General features: G+C 31.9%; 1 protein-coding gene across 1 annotated transcript in view; it reads right to left on the bottom strand.

Annotated features, from left to right (window-relative positions):
* Positions 1–17,968, bottom strand: part of Pez (protein tyrosine phosphatase non-receptor pez) — a 150,221-nt gene that overhangs the window by 66,490 nt on the left and 65,763 nt on the right. The window contains exon 13 of the mRNA XM_083118730.1: positions 2,971–3,127. Within this exon, the coding sequence (XP_082974856.1) occupies positions 2,971–3,127 (157 nt within the window). The remainder of the gene's footprint in view (positions 1–2,970; positions 3,128–17,968) is intronic.

Genomic DNA, 17,968 nt, shown 5'->3' with positions numbered 1-17,968 from the left:
GTTTCAGCAAAAACAAAGCCTAAGGGCACGACTATTACTTACAGGAACTATAATGCGATAGTGAAAGACAGCCTCGAAAACGACCTAAGCAAAAAAAATTGGAATACATTAATGGAATTTGCAAACATTGAAGATAAAGTGCATTTCTTTTCCAAAAAATTGAATGTGGTGTTTGATAAACATGATCCATTGAAAACCGTTCGCGCAACTAAGAGAAAAGCACCCTGGATAACAGAAAATGTTAAGTTAATCATAAAATTAAGACATAACGAGCTACTGAAATTTAAGCAGACAAATAATTCTCAACATTGGACCGAATACAAGAGATTACGTAATTTCGCAACATCGGTCGTAAGACAAGAGAAAAAAGCGTATTTCGAACATATCATAAATTCGTCCAACGATTCGAAGCACATATGGCAATATATGCGGAATTGGGATTATAGTGGTAAAAAACAAAATCGGGAAACTTCCTCCCACATTAAATGATGCTAATGTGCTAAATAATCACTTTGTGAACGTATGCCGCAACTTGAAAATAAACCAAGAGAAAGTTTCTCAGCAGGGTGAGCGTTATTATGCTGGCTGTTTCAGTGAGTGTGTGACTGATTTCAGAGTTGACGGCATATCTGTAAAAATGATAAAACTCTCACTTCCCCAAATCCTTCCGCCATTAACGCATATCATTAATTATTCCCTCATCACAGGCTCTTTCCCGCATTCTTGGAAGGAGGCAAAGGTCATTCCCATACCTAAGAAACAGAACCCGAGCTCTGTAAATGACATTCGCCCCATTAATATTTTGCCGGTACTCTCAAAAATCATTGAGAAAATAGTAAATGATCAAGTTCATAAGTACATTGGCGACTATAACATTCTTCCCCCACAACAATCCGGTTTTCGTTTTCACTATAGCACGCAAACCACTCTCCTGAAAGTGGACAAATCCCATATAACAATGTTAGTTTTACTTGACGTCAGCAAAGCTTTTGACACGCTACCACATAAACTACTTCTTGCAAAGCTACAATATTACAAATTCTCCCCAATAGCACTCAAATAGTTCGAGCCATATCTCCGTGGAAGGCAACAGCATGTATCAACAGAACAACTGTCATTGCCTCTGTTAGTAGATGCTGGCGTCCCTCAGGGTTCAATCCTGGGTCCTTTGTTATTCACGTTAGCAGCTGCTGACTTTATTACATCAGTGAAATATTGTAATGTGCACTGTTATGCCGATGACATGCAATTGTATATATCGACAGATATATTTAATTTACAAAATGCAATTGCACTATTAAATCAGGATTTGAAAAATATAAGCAACTGGTGTGAATCAAATGGCTTAGTACTAAATTCAAATAAATCTACATTTACTATTATCGGAAACAATAATCTCCTGAAACAAATTAATTTCAGCGAATTCAAAATATTAATTGAAACGCAGAACACAACATTCTCACAAACAATACGAAATTTGGGCTTGACCATGGATCAAAAATTAAACTGGTCTGAACATGTACTGAAACAGTGAGGTAAAGGATATTAAGTGCTAAAGTGCCTTTACATGCTTGTTGACTTTATTTCACCCAAAATTAAATTAAATTTGGTCCAATCTTTAATATATCCTCTTTTCGATTATTGCGGTGTTGTTTGCGGGCCAAGAATCAAATAAAAGGCTCTCAGGCAAAATTCAGAAAGTCCAAAATGCATGCATGAGGTATGTCTACAGATTTAAAAATCACTAACATGTTCTCCCTGTGCTTAATCAGCACAAAATTCTCAACATGGCGAACTGCACGTGACCTGCATTACTTGCAATGTTATAAATAAAAACATCCCGGACTATCCGAGTGTAAAGCTTAATGCCAGGAATGAAACGCACTCATACTCCACCAGAAACGCTGCTAATCTCCATATACCTCGCTGCAGAACTTCTGTTTCGCAATCTTCATTCAGTTACATGGCACCTAAAATCTGGAATGCACTCCCGAACGAAATAAAACAACTGAACTACAAACACTTTCGTAGGGCAGTATATGATTCACTGATCGATGATCAGAACCAAAGTAAGACCACATATGATCAAAAACTGTTTCCTGTGAATTATTGAAAATAACTGGACCGAAACTAAGTAATAATACATGTATATTATTATCTTTTCATTTATTAGCACACATGCATTGTATATATTTAGTCATCTGTTTTCTTTTTGTTATTTTCTTTGTGTAGTAGTAGTTTTTTTTTATATATAGTTTCATTTTATGTTATTTTATTTATGTAGTGTCTTACAATCTTCATGTATAATAATGTACCTAGGTACTCTGCTAAATCTTTCTTTGTCGGGTTAGGTGGTAGATCAGCATTTGCTGAACCTTGCCCAAGAATAAAAACCATTGAAATTGAAAATTGAAATTGAAATGTAACACCAACTACAAAAACATTCTGATGATAAAAAACTGGCTTCTTACCAGCTTTGTTTTGGTTATAGTTTTATTTGGGCCATCCTGTATAAACCAGTATTATAATGCACAGTCGAAGACAAACTGTAACTTCAATTAAGAATGTTGGATAATATTTACAATTTTCTGTACTCAAATTGAAACGTGAGAAATTTACATGAGGTTTGCTCCACAGAGGAAATTGCCATCAAATTTAAACACAAAGGGGCAAATTTCACAGATGTTTTAGGTGAAACATCAGTAACAATGGCATGTCTAATACTGGACATTTCTAATAAATGCATCTTTTCCACTAGAGATGTGTGAAACAGCTGATTTTAAGCAGCTACCTTACTAACTGCAGCTACTTTTTAAAAATCAAGATACTTAATTATTAATGAAGGAACAAAAAGGTTTTATCTAATATCATTTATTGAAATTTTTTTTTTTTAATTTTGAGATAAGAATAAATCTCGATGCCTCTATTCAGCACACGAAAGAATTTTAAAAATATTAATAAAACGCTCACCTGCATACTAATCTGTGGTGGGCACGTTGGACTTCCTGTCTGACAAGCCAAATCCGGTGTGCTGTTACTGATTGGATATGGAGGTGGTGGCTTGTATAGATGGAGCATCTGAAGTCCTCTGATAATACTGTTTTCAACTGTGTCCAATTCTGGAGTGCTGGAATTGAAATGTTCACACCAAAAGCATTAAAACTAAGGCTGATATGATACTCTTTTGAACTGATAACCATACCAATGCTGATGGTGTTATCAATACAGATGCTTGAAAATTGTAACAATTTAAAAATTGATCAAAATATTGATTAATACTCATACGAGCACAAATCAAAAAGTCTTTGCACTTAACTATTTATTGCCAGATTACAAATCTTAAAAGAAAAACAAGATATACACAATCTTCTATGTACTTTTTGCTATTTTTCCACATAATCACCACACCTGTTGAGGCACTTGTCCCACCGTACCACAAGTTTCGCAATGCATAGAAGGTGGCCGGCTGATCACCGAACCAACGACGAACAACGTTCTGCACTTCGGTGTCGTTCATAAACCTCTGTACTGCCAGGAACTTCTTCAATGGACCAAAAACACTACCATAGGAAATGCCAAGTTCAGTGGCAACGTTCTTCAGATGAACTCGTCGATCAGCTTTCACCATTTCATCAACACGGGTAATGTTGTCCTGTGTCAGCGAGGATTGAGGTCGGCCCGATTGCTCATTATCCTCCACATTTTCCCATCCATTTTCAAACTCCTTGCACCACCACAGCACATTTCACACTGATAAACACTTGTCCCCATACGCTGGCTCCATTTCCCTGTGGATATCTGTGGCTGTTAGTCCTTTGCACCATAAAACACAAATAACACTTCGCTGCTCATATGGCGTGGACTTCCTGAGCACTCTGGCCATCTTTGCCAACTGATAACAGCGCCGCGTTTAACCTTGTTAGTCAGTATAATTCAAACTCAGTATCAGAACAATAGGTAGCTATGGTGCTATATTGAAAAGGAAATTTAAATTTACATATACTGATGAATAGTGCTTAACAATAATAAATACCTTTATAATTATTATATTGATAAAAAAAAAAACTAGACAGATCGGGATTAGAAACAACAAAAATTACAAGAGCATTTATAACATATCAATGCTATACATAAGAAGAAAATATCTCTTTGTTATCTCCTTCCAGGATAAAGCAAGTCTTTGTATCCACAATTCTGAGCTTCAGTTTTCAAAATTCATCATCTGACCAAACCACATCCAAACGTAGAACATATAAGTGTCACTCTATGCAACCTTCCTCCAAGCACTCATTTGAGGAACTGTAACATTTACAAGCCTGCCCGTTAAGGAAGATGAAAACAGATACCTATTCACTGCTTCAAAATCAACATGGCATCTTTTATACATATCAGTGTCATTCCACCACTTTCGAATCTTTATCAGATTATATCATGATCAAAGTTCATTCAAGTCATAAAAGGCTTCTATATAACTTAAACATCCAAGTTATTATAACATTACCAAGTTTAATGCTTTAAAAGCAACAATTATTGTAGAAATATATCACCATCCCATATTGCTATATCTGTCCTTATCCTTGTTCCATCTTCAGCCCTCTTTCAAAGTCACAGACAACTAGTATTAGAGCAACTAGTTCAAGCCAGATTTTTTAGTATGTGTTATCTTCAATTGTTTTTGTTTTATATTTTTGTCCATAAGTGCTTAACAGCTTGAATGTTTGTGTTGTAAATGTACATATTTGCTCTGATACAGCTATTTTACTATGTATATTACAATATACTTATCTAATGATTACAATTACCATTTTTTGAATGTTGATACAAAATACCAAGTATGACATCATATTATACATTGAACAATTTTAAAGAGTTGACCTTTGTATATAAACCTTGATGCCAATGCAAATGTACACAATTTCAATAAATTTAATTATAAATTTGAATGTATCATATCTTTCTTGTCTGAAAGAACACATATGATTGAAGATATTTGTTTTTCATATTGCCAGTCAAAAATAACTGTTATGACTAAATTGTTATAAATATTGCATAAATGTGGAACTTTGAACTTAGCCTAACCTTTTTCAAATGTTGTTATGACAATGTATTATTTTTATTGTCATACTGGCACTCAACAAGGGACGAACCCACAACAACGGATCTGAGCACTACTGAGACTTTTAACATATAATAATTAATATAATGCCTCTATATTTACAAACTGTTTTCATGTTTAGCATTATAATCAACTGAGTATAACTGAATATATTTTTTTTAATGAGTATAACTGAATATTTGTTTTCCAACAATAGAACAAGAACATGTTCATCATGAACCAATACAGTGCAACTACACATAGTGAATTTTTAGTACATAATGATGTTGAAAAACAAACAAAAAAAAATCAAGTTCTACATACCAACAATTATCTAATGAAGTTCCATATGAACCATTTTTACATAAAACAATGTAGCTACATAACATTTTTATTTATTATCAACCAATGAAGCACCATTAAGAGCTTCATTCTTAATCTGAGAGCATAATTTCTATATTAATCTTTATTTAGCCAAAAATATATTAATTATAATTTTCCACATGTAGAGTAGATTACCTATGGTCCAACTAAGTTTCATAAACTAGTAAAGCATAATTGGGAATTCATCCATTTATCTAGTAACATCAGCTAACAAGACAAGAATCTAAGTCCCTGCATCGAGAAGCAAACATCCTCAGATTTATGGAGTGCCGAAAATAAGATTTCTTATATCACAAATCAATTCATGCAAGAAATGTATAAATTAGATGTGCGCACAAAAATTATAAATCATAAATAACAGTTGTTCCTGAACTCACAGCGTCACGGCACGAATTTCCTATTCTGCCCTTTGTGAACACATTTTGGAGCCATAATGCATTCTAGCATTTTAAAGGAACCTACTACTTGACTTAAGCTTGGATCAACATGTTCTAGCTTCTTGTCAAGTTTATTTCTATTTGAGCCTACAATTCAACTCTTGGAATCTTAGAGCTCTAGTAAATGTTTTAAGCCACAGGTAAATCTTAGCATTAAAATCTATTATGCACATGCTATCACATTATATTATACATTTTTTGCACCCAAAATACACATAACAAAGAATATTTGTTATATTGAATTTTTCCACCGTTAATCACAACTAAGGATGAAGATATATGAATGAGGACCAATGTCGGATTACGAAGATCAACTTAAGGCAAACTCTACAGATGAATACTTCATACCTGAACTAATGTTTCAGACTCAAGGAAAGGAGCACGAAAAGTGAAAAAATTTTGACATTGACATCTGACAAACGAAAAATTATGCATAAAGTACTGTGACTCACAGTACCTCCCTTAAGCAACAGTCTAAGAGAAGAATTTAACCAACCAACCCTCATGGGTATGGTTGTAAAATGAAGCAGTATTTTTTGTTCTTCAAACCAACAAAATAAAACATATCAGTTAAGAAATCATTATCATGTTTTGCAATGATGAAGAAAATATTACATTGTGCATTTATGAAGTATGAACATATATATTGGATATGTAATCTCAGATGTATAACCCTGTCAAACATATACATGTGTATATTTGAAAGAATTTACAACCATGAATCAATTTTTGATTATCAGAATTGCTTTGAGTTTGCAATTGAGAAAATACTATCTGAAATTGTCAAATAATTAAGCAATCTGTGTCTACTCTTAATATAGATCACACTTATAGAGAATGACATCACACTGACAATACCTTGTGAAAGCTCATTACTATAATATCTTCAAGTGCAAAGATATCATATGATCATGTCAAAGTCCTTTAATATGCTGTCAAAATAAATCACAAATTAACGTTGTTATTCATTTAGAATAAAACAACTAAAATATACCTCATACCAACAAAATTTCATCCTAGTCTGTATAAATATTTTATCAATCCTAGCAAGTGCATTGATAAAATAACATATCTCTGAGGCATAATTGACTAAAACCTTTTTAACGTAGTCATGTGTGATTTCAGAAGTCATCAAAAATACATCTAACATAGCTTTAATCCAAAACATGGTAAGAATGGTTATCTCAAAAGATACTTGATACTTACGATCATTATAAATATAAGACACGTGGCTCAGAGTAATCACTTATTTAATTAAGTACATTTATATTATAACATAAATGGAACATTACATTCCCTGAAAAAACTAGTGTAACTTGTCTTAATATGTATTTTTCCTTCATAAATTTATACCCCTAAGATGTGGAAATAGTCAACCTTCAATCATCATATACAGCAGCATCATCGTGTGGCTCAGCTTGATAAGTGTATTTGAAATCATAAATACCCAACCCACCAGCACTACACGATTACTATTGGAAGAATCTAAATTTGATAAAGCACCAGAGATAAATGTGCATCATAAAAAGAAATATATATATATTCATATAATAAATATTTCTACATTAAGTGTCACAATAGGACTCACTATTGCCTTTACGTGAAAACTTCACAATGCTTTCATGCAACTGTGGCATGGAATTATGAGTGACGAGCTTGGATCATCTAGTGGATGTCTCTGCTACATGTCAACTTCATAAAATATACGAGGAAACAATTCATCTTCAATTATTGACTTAACAATTCCGTAATAGCAAATAAAATAATTCTCGTATATAATCATTTTAAATGCACTTACATTCTTGGTACACTACCACTGCTTAACTAACATCTTAGGTAACATCTTTCACCAGCTATTCAAGTTTGTTACATAGATGAACTATTAAAGTGTTTTAAAATTTGCTTTTGTTGTGCATAATAATGCCAAGTTTCCCACAAACATGCGGAGTTATATTTAAGTATAATAAACTTAAATATAGTGATCATGCAACTAAACTGTGCATAAAATAAATCACAAACTTATACTTCAAAATATTATATTGTATTTTTGTCCATCAAGATGAACAGTAGTACTGTGGCCAAATATACCTCCCTAGACCAACAGTCTAGAAGATACTCCCAACCAACCACCCTTTTAAGTTGATGTGCCAAGCAGTTACTACCTCTATGTAAGATATAAAAGCTAAAGAAACATCAACTTGCACTTGTCTAACTTGGGCAAAAAACTTCTGCACAAGATCACCAATTTTACATTACAAAATAAATAAATAAGTATCATGTATATGCCTACTTAAATATTTAATTAGATTCCTAAATTGTATTTGTGTTATTGGCTTTGGAGTCTCCAATTAGAAGCTGAACTCCGAGTATAAGCAGAGTTTCTATAAGTTTTGCTACGGCCACCGTCACTATCTGATCGGTAATACTCTATTTTATCATAACCATCACCATTGTTATTGCTCTCTCTGCATACTGTGTTTTGCACCCTTGTATCACATGATTCTTTATCATGCTGCTGTTGAATTTGATTACTAACATCAGAAGATGTTTGTTCGTTATTATTAGAAAAAGTCCTAGAATTTCTATCCTTATTTATACTATTATTTCTATTGTTTCTTTCATTTGAATTCAAATTCCTATTTTGATCCTTAGCACGTGAAACATATGCTACTCTAGCCTTATTCTTCGGATTATAATTATTCCTGTTCGTGTCATTGAACCTTGCAGAATTATTCCTAAGAGATTGAAAATTTTCAATTACTTGCAACGTTTGCTGCAATGTACGTACATTATTGATCACCATGTGTTCACTAATCCTGTGTGGTAATAATGAGGCTAACTGTGCTATCAAATGAGGTTCTTCAGCATTAGGCTGAGTAGACTTCAAAATTTTGTAGTTCTTATTTGCATATTGTAACAGGCTTACATTACTCTCTTTTGTAAAAGGAGAATTCAAAGTTTGAGTCAACTTTACTGATTTCCAGCGGTCACTCTGATAATGTGCCAAAAAAGCCTCTTTAAACTGATTCTTTACTTCTAAGTACCAAGTTCTAGCACAATCAGTTAGAAGTTTTGGTATGTACTTCAAGAATTGACTTTCTTTGATGTCATAAATATCTAGGTTTTCCTCTACTTTTTCTAAGAATTCCGATGGTGCAAAAACTATAAAGATATCCCAACAAAATGAGGGAAATGCCTCAAGTCCTGTGGTTTAATGAGAACTTTAATTTGACTCTTATTACAATTATTCAATGGAACATCTACTGAATGACTAACATTAGTTATCCAAGCACTCATTTGAGGAACTGTAACATTTACAAGCCTGCCCGTTAAGGAAGATGAAAACAGATACCTATTCACTGCTTCAAAATCAACATGGCATCTTTTATACATATCAGTGTCATTCCACCACTTTCGAATCTTTATCAGATTATATCATGATCAAAGTTCATTCAAGTCATAAAAGGCTTCTATATAACTTAAACATCCAAGTTATTATAACATTACCAAGTTTAATGCTTTAAAAGCAACAATTATTGTAGAAATATATCACCATCCCATATTGCTATATCTGTCCTTATCCTTGTTCCATCTTCAGCCCTCTTTCAAAGTCACAGACAACTAGTATTAGAGCAACTAGTTCAAGCCAGATTTTTTAGTATGTGTTATCTTCAATTGTTTTTGTTTTATATTTTTGTCCATAAGTGCTTAACAGCTTGAATGTTTGTGTTGTAAATGTACATATTTGCTCTGATACAGCTATTTTACTATGTATATTACAATATACTTATCTAATGATTACAATTACCATTTTTTGAATGTTGATACAAAATACCAAGTATGACATCATATTATACATTGAACAATTTTAAAGAGTTGACCTTTGTATATAAACCTTGATGCCAATGCAAATGTACACAATTTCAATAAATTTAATTATAAATTTGAATGTATCATATCTTTCTTGTCTGAAAGAACACATATGATTGAAGATATTTGTTTTTCATATTGCCAGTCAAAAATAACTGTTATGACTAAATTGTTATAAATATTGCATAAATGTGGAACTTTGAACTTAGCCTAACCTTTTTCAAATGTTGTTATGACAATGTATTATTTTTATTGTCATACTGGCACTCAACAAGGGACGAACCCACAACAACGGATCTGAGCACTACTGAGACTTTTAACATATAATAATTAATATAATGCCTCTATATTTACAAACTGTTTTCATGTTTAGCATTATAATCAACTGAGTATAACTGAATATATTTTTTTTAATGAGTATAACTGAATATTTGTTTTCCAACAATAGAACAAGAACATGTTCATCATGAACCAATACAGTGCAACTACACATAGTGAATTTTTAGTACATAATGATGTTGAAAAACAAACAAAAAAAAATCAAGTTCTACATACCAACAATTATCTAATGAAGTTCCATATGAACCATTTTTACATAAAACAATGTAGCTACATAACATTTTTATTTATTATCAACCAATGAAGCACCATTAAGAGCTTCATTCTTAATCTGAGAGCATAATTTCTATATTAATCTTTATTTAGCCAAAAATATATTAATTATAATTTTCCACATGTAGAGTAGATTACCTATGGTCCAACTAAGTTTCATAAACTAGTAAAGCATAATTGGGAATTCATCCATTTATCTAGTAACATCAGCTAACAAGACAAGAATCTAAGTCCCTGCATCGAGAAGCAAACATCCTCAGATTTATGGAGTGCCGAAAATAAGATTTCTTATATCACAAATCAATTCATGCAAGAAATGTATAAATTAGATGTGCGCACAAAAATTATAAATCATAAATAACAGTTGTTCCTGAACTCACAGCGTCACGGCACGAATTTCCTATTCTGCCCTTTGTGAACACATTTTGGAGCCATAATGCATTCTAGCATTTTAAAGGAACCTACTACTTGACTTAAGCTTGGATCAACATGTTCTAGCTTCTTGTCAAGTTTATTTCTATTTGAGCCTACAATTCAACTCTTGGAATCTTAGAGCTCTAGTAAATGTTTTAAGCCACAGGTAAATCTTAGCATTAAAATCTATTATGCACATGCTATCACATTATATTATACATTTTTTGCACCCAAAATACACATAACAAAGAATATTTGTTATATTGAATTTTTCCACCGTTAATCACAACTAAGGATGAAGATATATGAATGAGGACCAATGTCGGATTACGAAGATCAACTTAAGGCAAACTCTACAGATGAATACTTCATACCTGAACTAATGTTTCAGACTCAAGGAAAGGAGCACGAAAAGTGAAAAAATTTTGACATTGACATCTGACAAACGAAAAATTATGCATAAAGTACTGTGACTCACAGTACCTCCCTTAAGCAACAGTCTAAGAGAAGAATTTAACCAACCAACCCTCATGGGTATGGTTGTAAAATGAAGCAGTATTTTTTGTTCTTCAAACCAACAAAATAAAACATATCAGTTAAGAAATCATTATCATGTTTTGCAATGATGAAGAAAATATTACATTGTGCATTTATGAAGTATGAACATATATATTGGATATGTAATCTCAGATGTATAACCCTGTCAAACATATACATGTGTATATTTGAAAGAATTTACAACCATGAATCAATTTTTGATTATCAGAATTGCTTTGAGTTTGCAATTGAGAAAATACTATCTGAAATTGTCAAATAATTAAGCAATCTGTGTCTACTCTTAATATAGATCACACTTATAGAGAATGACATCACACTGACAATACCTTGTGAAAGCTCATTACTATAATATCTTCAAGTGCAAAGATATCATATGATCATGTCAAAGTCCTTTAATATGCTGTCAAAATAAATCACAAATTAACGTTGTTATTCATTTAGAATAAAACAACTAAAATATACCTCATACCAACAAAATTTCATCCTAGTCTGTATAAATATTTTATCAATCCTAGCAAGTGCATTGATAAAATAACATATCTCTGAGGCATAATTGACTAAAACCTTTTTAACGTAGTCATGTGTGATTTCAGAAGTCATCAAAAATACATCTAACATAGCTTTAATCCAAAACATGGTAAGAATGGTTATCTCAAAAGATACTTGATACTTACGATCATTATAAATATAAGACACGTGGCTCAGAGTAATCACTTATTTAATTAAGTACATTTATATTATAACATAAATGGAACATTACATTCCCTGAAAAAACTAGTGTAACTTGTCTTAATATGTATTTTTCCTTCATAAATTTATACCCCTAAGATGTGGAAATAGTCAACCTTCAATCATCATATACAGCAGCATCATCGTGTGGCTCAGCTTGATAAGTGTATTTGAAATCATAAATACCCAACCCACCAGCACTACACGATTACTATTGGAAGAATCTAAATTTGATAAAGCACCAGAGATAAATGTGCATCATAAAAAGAAATATATATATTCATATAATAAATATTTCTACATTAAGTGTCACAATAGGACTCACTATTGCCTTTACGTGAAAACTTCACAATGCTTTCATGCAACTGTGGCATGGAATTATGAGTGACGAGCTTGGATCATCTAGTGGATGTCTCTGCTACATGTCAACTTCATAAAATATACGAGGAAACAATTCATCTTCAATTATTGACTTAACAATTCCGTAATAGCAAATAAAATAATTCTCGTATATAATCATTTTAAATGCACTTACATTCTTGGTACACTACCACTGCTTAACTAACATCTTAGGTAACATCTTTTCCAGCTATTCAAGTTTGTTACATAGATGAACTATTAAAGTGATTTAAAATTTGCTTTTGTTGTGCATAATAATGCCAAGTTTCCCACAAACATGCGGAGTTATATTTAAGTATAATAAACTTAAATATAGTGATCATGCAACTAAACTGTGCATAAAATAAATCACAAACTTATACTTCAAAATATTATATTGTATTTTTGTCCATCAAGATGAACAGTAGTACTGTGGCCAAATATACCTCCCTAGACCAACAGTCTAGAAGATACTCCCAACCAACCACCCTTTTAAGTTGATGTGCCAAGCAGTTACTACCTCTATGTAAGATATAAAAGCTAAAGAAACATCAACTTGCACTTGTCTAACTTGGGCAAAAAACTTCTGCACAAGATCACCAATTTTACATTACAAAATAAATAAATAAGTATCATGTATATGCCTACTTAAATATTTAATTAGATTCCTAAATTGTATTTGTGTTATTGGCTTTGGAGTCTCCAATTAGAAGCTGAACTCCGAGTATAAGCAGAGTTTCTATAAGTTTTGCTACGGCCACCGTCACTATCTGATCGGTAATACTCTATTTTATCATAACCATCACCATTGTTATTGCTCTCTCTGCATACTGTGTTTTGCACCCTTGTATCACATGATTCTTTATCATGCTGCTGTTGAATTTGATTACTAACATCAGAAGATGTTTGTTCGTTATTATTAGAAAAAGTCCTAGAATTTCTATCCTTATTTATACTATTATTTCTATTGTTTCTTTCATTTGAATTCAAATTCCTATTTTGATCCTTAGCACGTGAAACATATGCTACTCTAGCCTTATTCTTCGGATTATAATTATTCCTGTTCGTGTCATTGAACCTTGCAGAATTATTCCTAAGAGATTGAAAATTTTCAATTACTTGCAACGTTTGCTGCAATGTACGTACATTATTGATCACCATGTGTTCACTAATCCTGTGTGGTAATAATGAGGCTAACTGTGCTATCAAATGAGGTTCTTCAGCATTAGGCTGAGTAGACTTCAAAATTTTGTAGTTCTTATTTGCATATTGTAACAGGCTTACATTACTCTCTTTTGTAAAAGGAGAATTCAAAGTTTGAGTCAACTTTACTGATTTCCAGCGGTCACTCTGATAATGTGCCAAAAAAGCCTCTTTAAACTGATTCTTTACTTCTAAGTACCAAGTTCTAGCACAATCAGTTAGAAGTTTTGGTATGTACTTCAAGAATTGACTTTCTTTGATGTCATAAATATCTAGGTTTTCCTCTACTTTTTCTAAGAATTCCGATGGTGCAAAAACTATAAAGATATCCCAACAAAATGAGGGAAATGCCTCAAGTCCTGTGGTTTAATGAGAACTTTAATTTGACTCTTATTACAATTATTCAATGGAACATCTACTGAATGACTAACATTAGTTATCCAAGCACTCATTTGAGGAACTGTAACATTTACAAGCCTGCCCGTTAAGGAAGATGAAAACAGATACCTATTCACTGCTTCAAAATCAACATGGCATCTTTTATACATATCAGTGTCATTCCACCACTTTCGAATCTTTATCAGATTATATCATGATCAAAGTTCATTCAAGTCATAAAAGGCTTCTATATAACTTAAACATCCAAGTTATTATAACATTACCAAGTTTAATGCTTTAAAAGCAACAATTATTGTAGAAATATATCACCATCCCATATTGCTATATCTGTCCTTATCCTTGTTCCATCTTCAGCCCTCTTTCAAAGTCACAGACAACTAGTATTAGAGCAACTAGTTCAAGCCAGATTTTTTAGTATGTGTTATCTTCAATTGTTTTTGTTTTATATTTTTGTCCATAAGTGCTTAACAGCTTGAATGTTTGTGTTGTAAATGTACATATTTGCTCTGATACAGCTATTTTACTATGTATATTACAATATACTTATCTAATGATTACAATTACCATTTTTTGAATGTTGATACAAAATACCAAGTATGACATCATATTATACATTGAACAATTTTAAAGAGTTGACCTTTGTATATAAACCTTGATGCCAATGCAAATGTACACAATTTCAATAAATTTAATTATAAATTTGAATGTATCATATCTTTCTTGTCTGAAAGAACACATATGATTGAAGATATTTGTTTTTCATATTGCCAGTCAAAAATAACTGTTATGACTAAATTGTTATAAATATTGCATAAATGTGGAACTTTGAACTTAGCCTAACCTTTTTCAAATGTTGTTATGACAATGTATTATTTTTATTGTCATACTGGCACTCAACAAGGGACGAACCCACAACAACGGATCTGAGCACTACTGAGACTTTTAACATATAATAATTAATATAATGCCTCTATATTTACAAACTGTTTTCATGTTTAGCATTATAATCAACTGAGTATAACTGAATATATTTTTTTTAATGAGTATAACTGAATATTTGTTTTCCAACAATAGAACAAGAACATGTTCATCATGAACCAATACAGTGCAACTACACATAGTGAATTTTTAGTACATAATGATGTTGAAAAACAAACAAAAAAAAATCAAGTTCTACATACCAACAATTATCTAATGAAGTTCCATATGAACCATTTTTACATAAAACAATGTAGCTACATAACATTTTTATTTATTATCAACCAATGAAGCACCATTAAGAGCTTCATTCTTAATCTGAGAGCATAATTTCTATATTAATCTTTATTTAGCCAAAAATATATTAATTATAATTTTCCACATGTAGAGTAGATTACCTATGGTCCAACTAAGTTTCATAAACTAGTAAAGCATAATTGGGAATTCATCCATTTATCTAGTAACATCAGCTAACAAGACAAGAATCTAAGTCCCTGCATCGAGAAGCAAACATCCTCAGATTTATGGAGTGCCGAAAATAAGATTTCTTATATCACAAATCAATTCATGCAAGAAATGTATAAATTAGATGTGCGCACAAAAATTATAAATCATAAATAACAGTTGTTCCTGAACTCACAGCGTCACGGCACGAATTTCCTATTCTGCCCTTTGTGAACACATTTTGGAGCCATAATGCATTCTAGCATTTTAAAGGAACCTACTACTTGACTTAAGCTTGGATCAACATGTTCTAGCTTCTTGTCAAGTTTATTTCTATTTGAGCCTACAATTCAACTCTTGGAATCTTAGAGCTCTAGTAAATGTTTTAAGCCACAGGTAAATCTTAGCATTAAAATCTATTATGCACATGCTATCACATTATATTATACATTTTTTGCACCCAAAATACACATAACAAAGAATATTTGTTATATTGAATTTTTCCACCGTTAATCACAACTAAGGATGAAGATATATGAATGAGGACCAATGTCGGATTACGAAGATCAACTTAAGGCAAACTCTACAGATGAATACTTCATACCTGAACTAATGTTTCAGACTCAAGGAAAGGAGCACGAAAAGTGAAAAAATTTTGACATTGACATCTGACAAACGAAAAATTATGCATAAAGTACTGTGACTCACAGTACCTCCCTTAAGCAACAGTCTAAGAGAAGAATTTAACCAACCAACCCTCATGGGTATGGTTGTAAAATGAAGCAGTATTTTTTGTTCTTCAAACCAACAAAATAAAACATATCAGTTAAGAAATCATTATCATGTTTTGCAATGATGAAGAAAATATTACATTGTGCATTTATGAAGTATGAACATATATATTGGATATGTAATCTCAGATGTATAACCCTGTCAAACATATACATGTGTATATTTGAAAGAATTTACAACCATGAATCAATTTTTGATTATCAGAATTGCTTTGAGTTTGCAATTGAGAAAATACTATCTGAAATTGTCAAATAATTAAGCAATCTGTGTCTACTCTTAATATAGATCACACTTATAGAGAATGACATCACACTGACAATACCTTGTGAAAGCTCATTACTATAATATCTTCAAGTGCAAAGATATCATATGATCATGTCAAAGTCCTTTAATATGCTGTCAAAATAAATCACAAATTAACGTTGTTATTCATTTAGAATAAAACAACTAAAATATACCTCATACCAACAAAATTTCATCCTAGTCTGTATAAATATTTTATCAATCCTAGCAAGTGCATTGATAAAATAACATATCTCTGAGGCATAATTGACTAAAACCTTTTTAACGTAGTCATGTGTGATTTCAGAAGTCATCAAAAATACATCTAACATAGCTTTAATCCAAAACATGGTAAGAATGGTTATCTCAAAAGATACTTGATACTTACGATCATTATAAATATAAGACACGTGGCTCAGAGTAATCACTTATTTAATTAAGTACATTTATATTATAACATAAATGGAACATTACATTCCCTGAAAAAACTAGTGTAACTTGTCTTAATATGTATTTTTCCTTCATAAATTTATACCCCTAAGATGTGGAAATAGTCAACCTTCAATCATCATATACAGCAGCATCATCGTGTGGCTCAGCTTGATAAGTGTATTTGAAATCATAAATACCCAACCCACCAGCACTACACGATTACTATTGGAAGAATCTAAATTTGATAAAGCACCAGAGATAAATGTGCATCATAAAAAGAAATATATATATTCATATAATAAATATTTCTACATTAAGTGTCACAATAGGACTCACTATTGCCTTTACGTGAAAACTTCACAATGCTTTCATGCAACTGTGGCATGGAATTATGAGTGACGAGCTTGGATCATCTAGTGGATGTCTCTGCTACATGTCAACTTCATAAAATATACGAGGAAACAATTCATCTTCAATTATTGACTTAACAATTCCGTAATAGCAAACAAAATAATTCTCGTATATAATCATTTTAAATGCACTTACATTCTTGGTACACTACCACTGCTTAACTAACATCTTAGGTAACATCTTTCACCAGCTATTCAAGTTTGTTACATAGATGAACTATTAAAGTGTTTTAAAATTTGCTTTTGTTGTGCATAATAATGCCAAGTTTCCCACAAACATGCGGAGTTATATTTAAGTATAATAAACTTAAATATAGTGATCATGCAACTAAACTGTGCATAAAATAAATCACAAACTTATACTTCAAAATATTATATTGTATTTTTGTCCATCAAGATGAACAGTAGTACTGTGGCCAAATATACCTCCCTAGACCAACAGTCTAGAAGATACTCCCAACCAACCACCCTTTTAAGTTGATGTGCCAAGCAGTTACTACCTCTATGTAAGATATAAAAGCTAAAGAAACATCAACTTGCACTTGTCTAAC

Source organism: Lepisma saccharinum, chromosome 3, assembly GCF_977018435.1.
Source record: "Lepisma saccharinum chromosome 3, izLepSacc3.1, whole genome shotgun sequence".
Classification (NCBI taxonomy): Eukaryota; Metazoa; Arthropoda; class Insecta; order Zygentoma; family Lepismatidae; genus Lepisma; species Lepisma saccharinum.
This window is presented reverse-complemented; position numbering and strand designations above follow the sequence as displayed.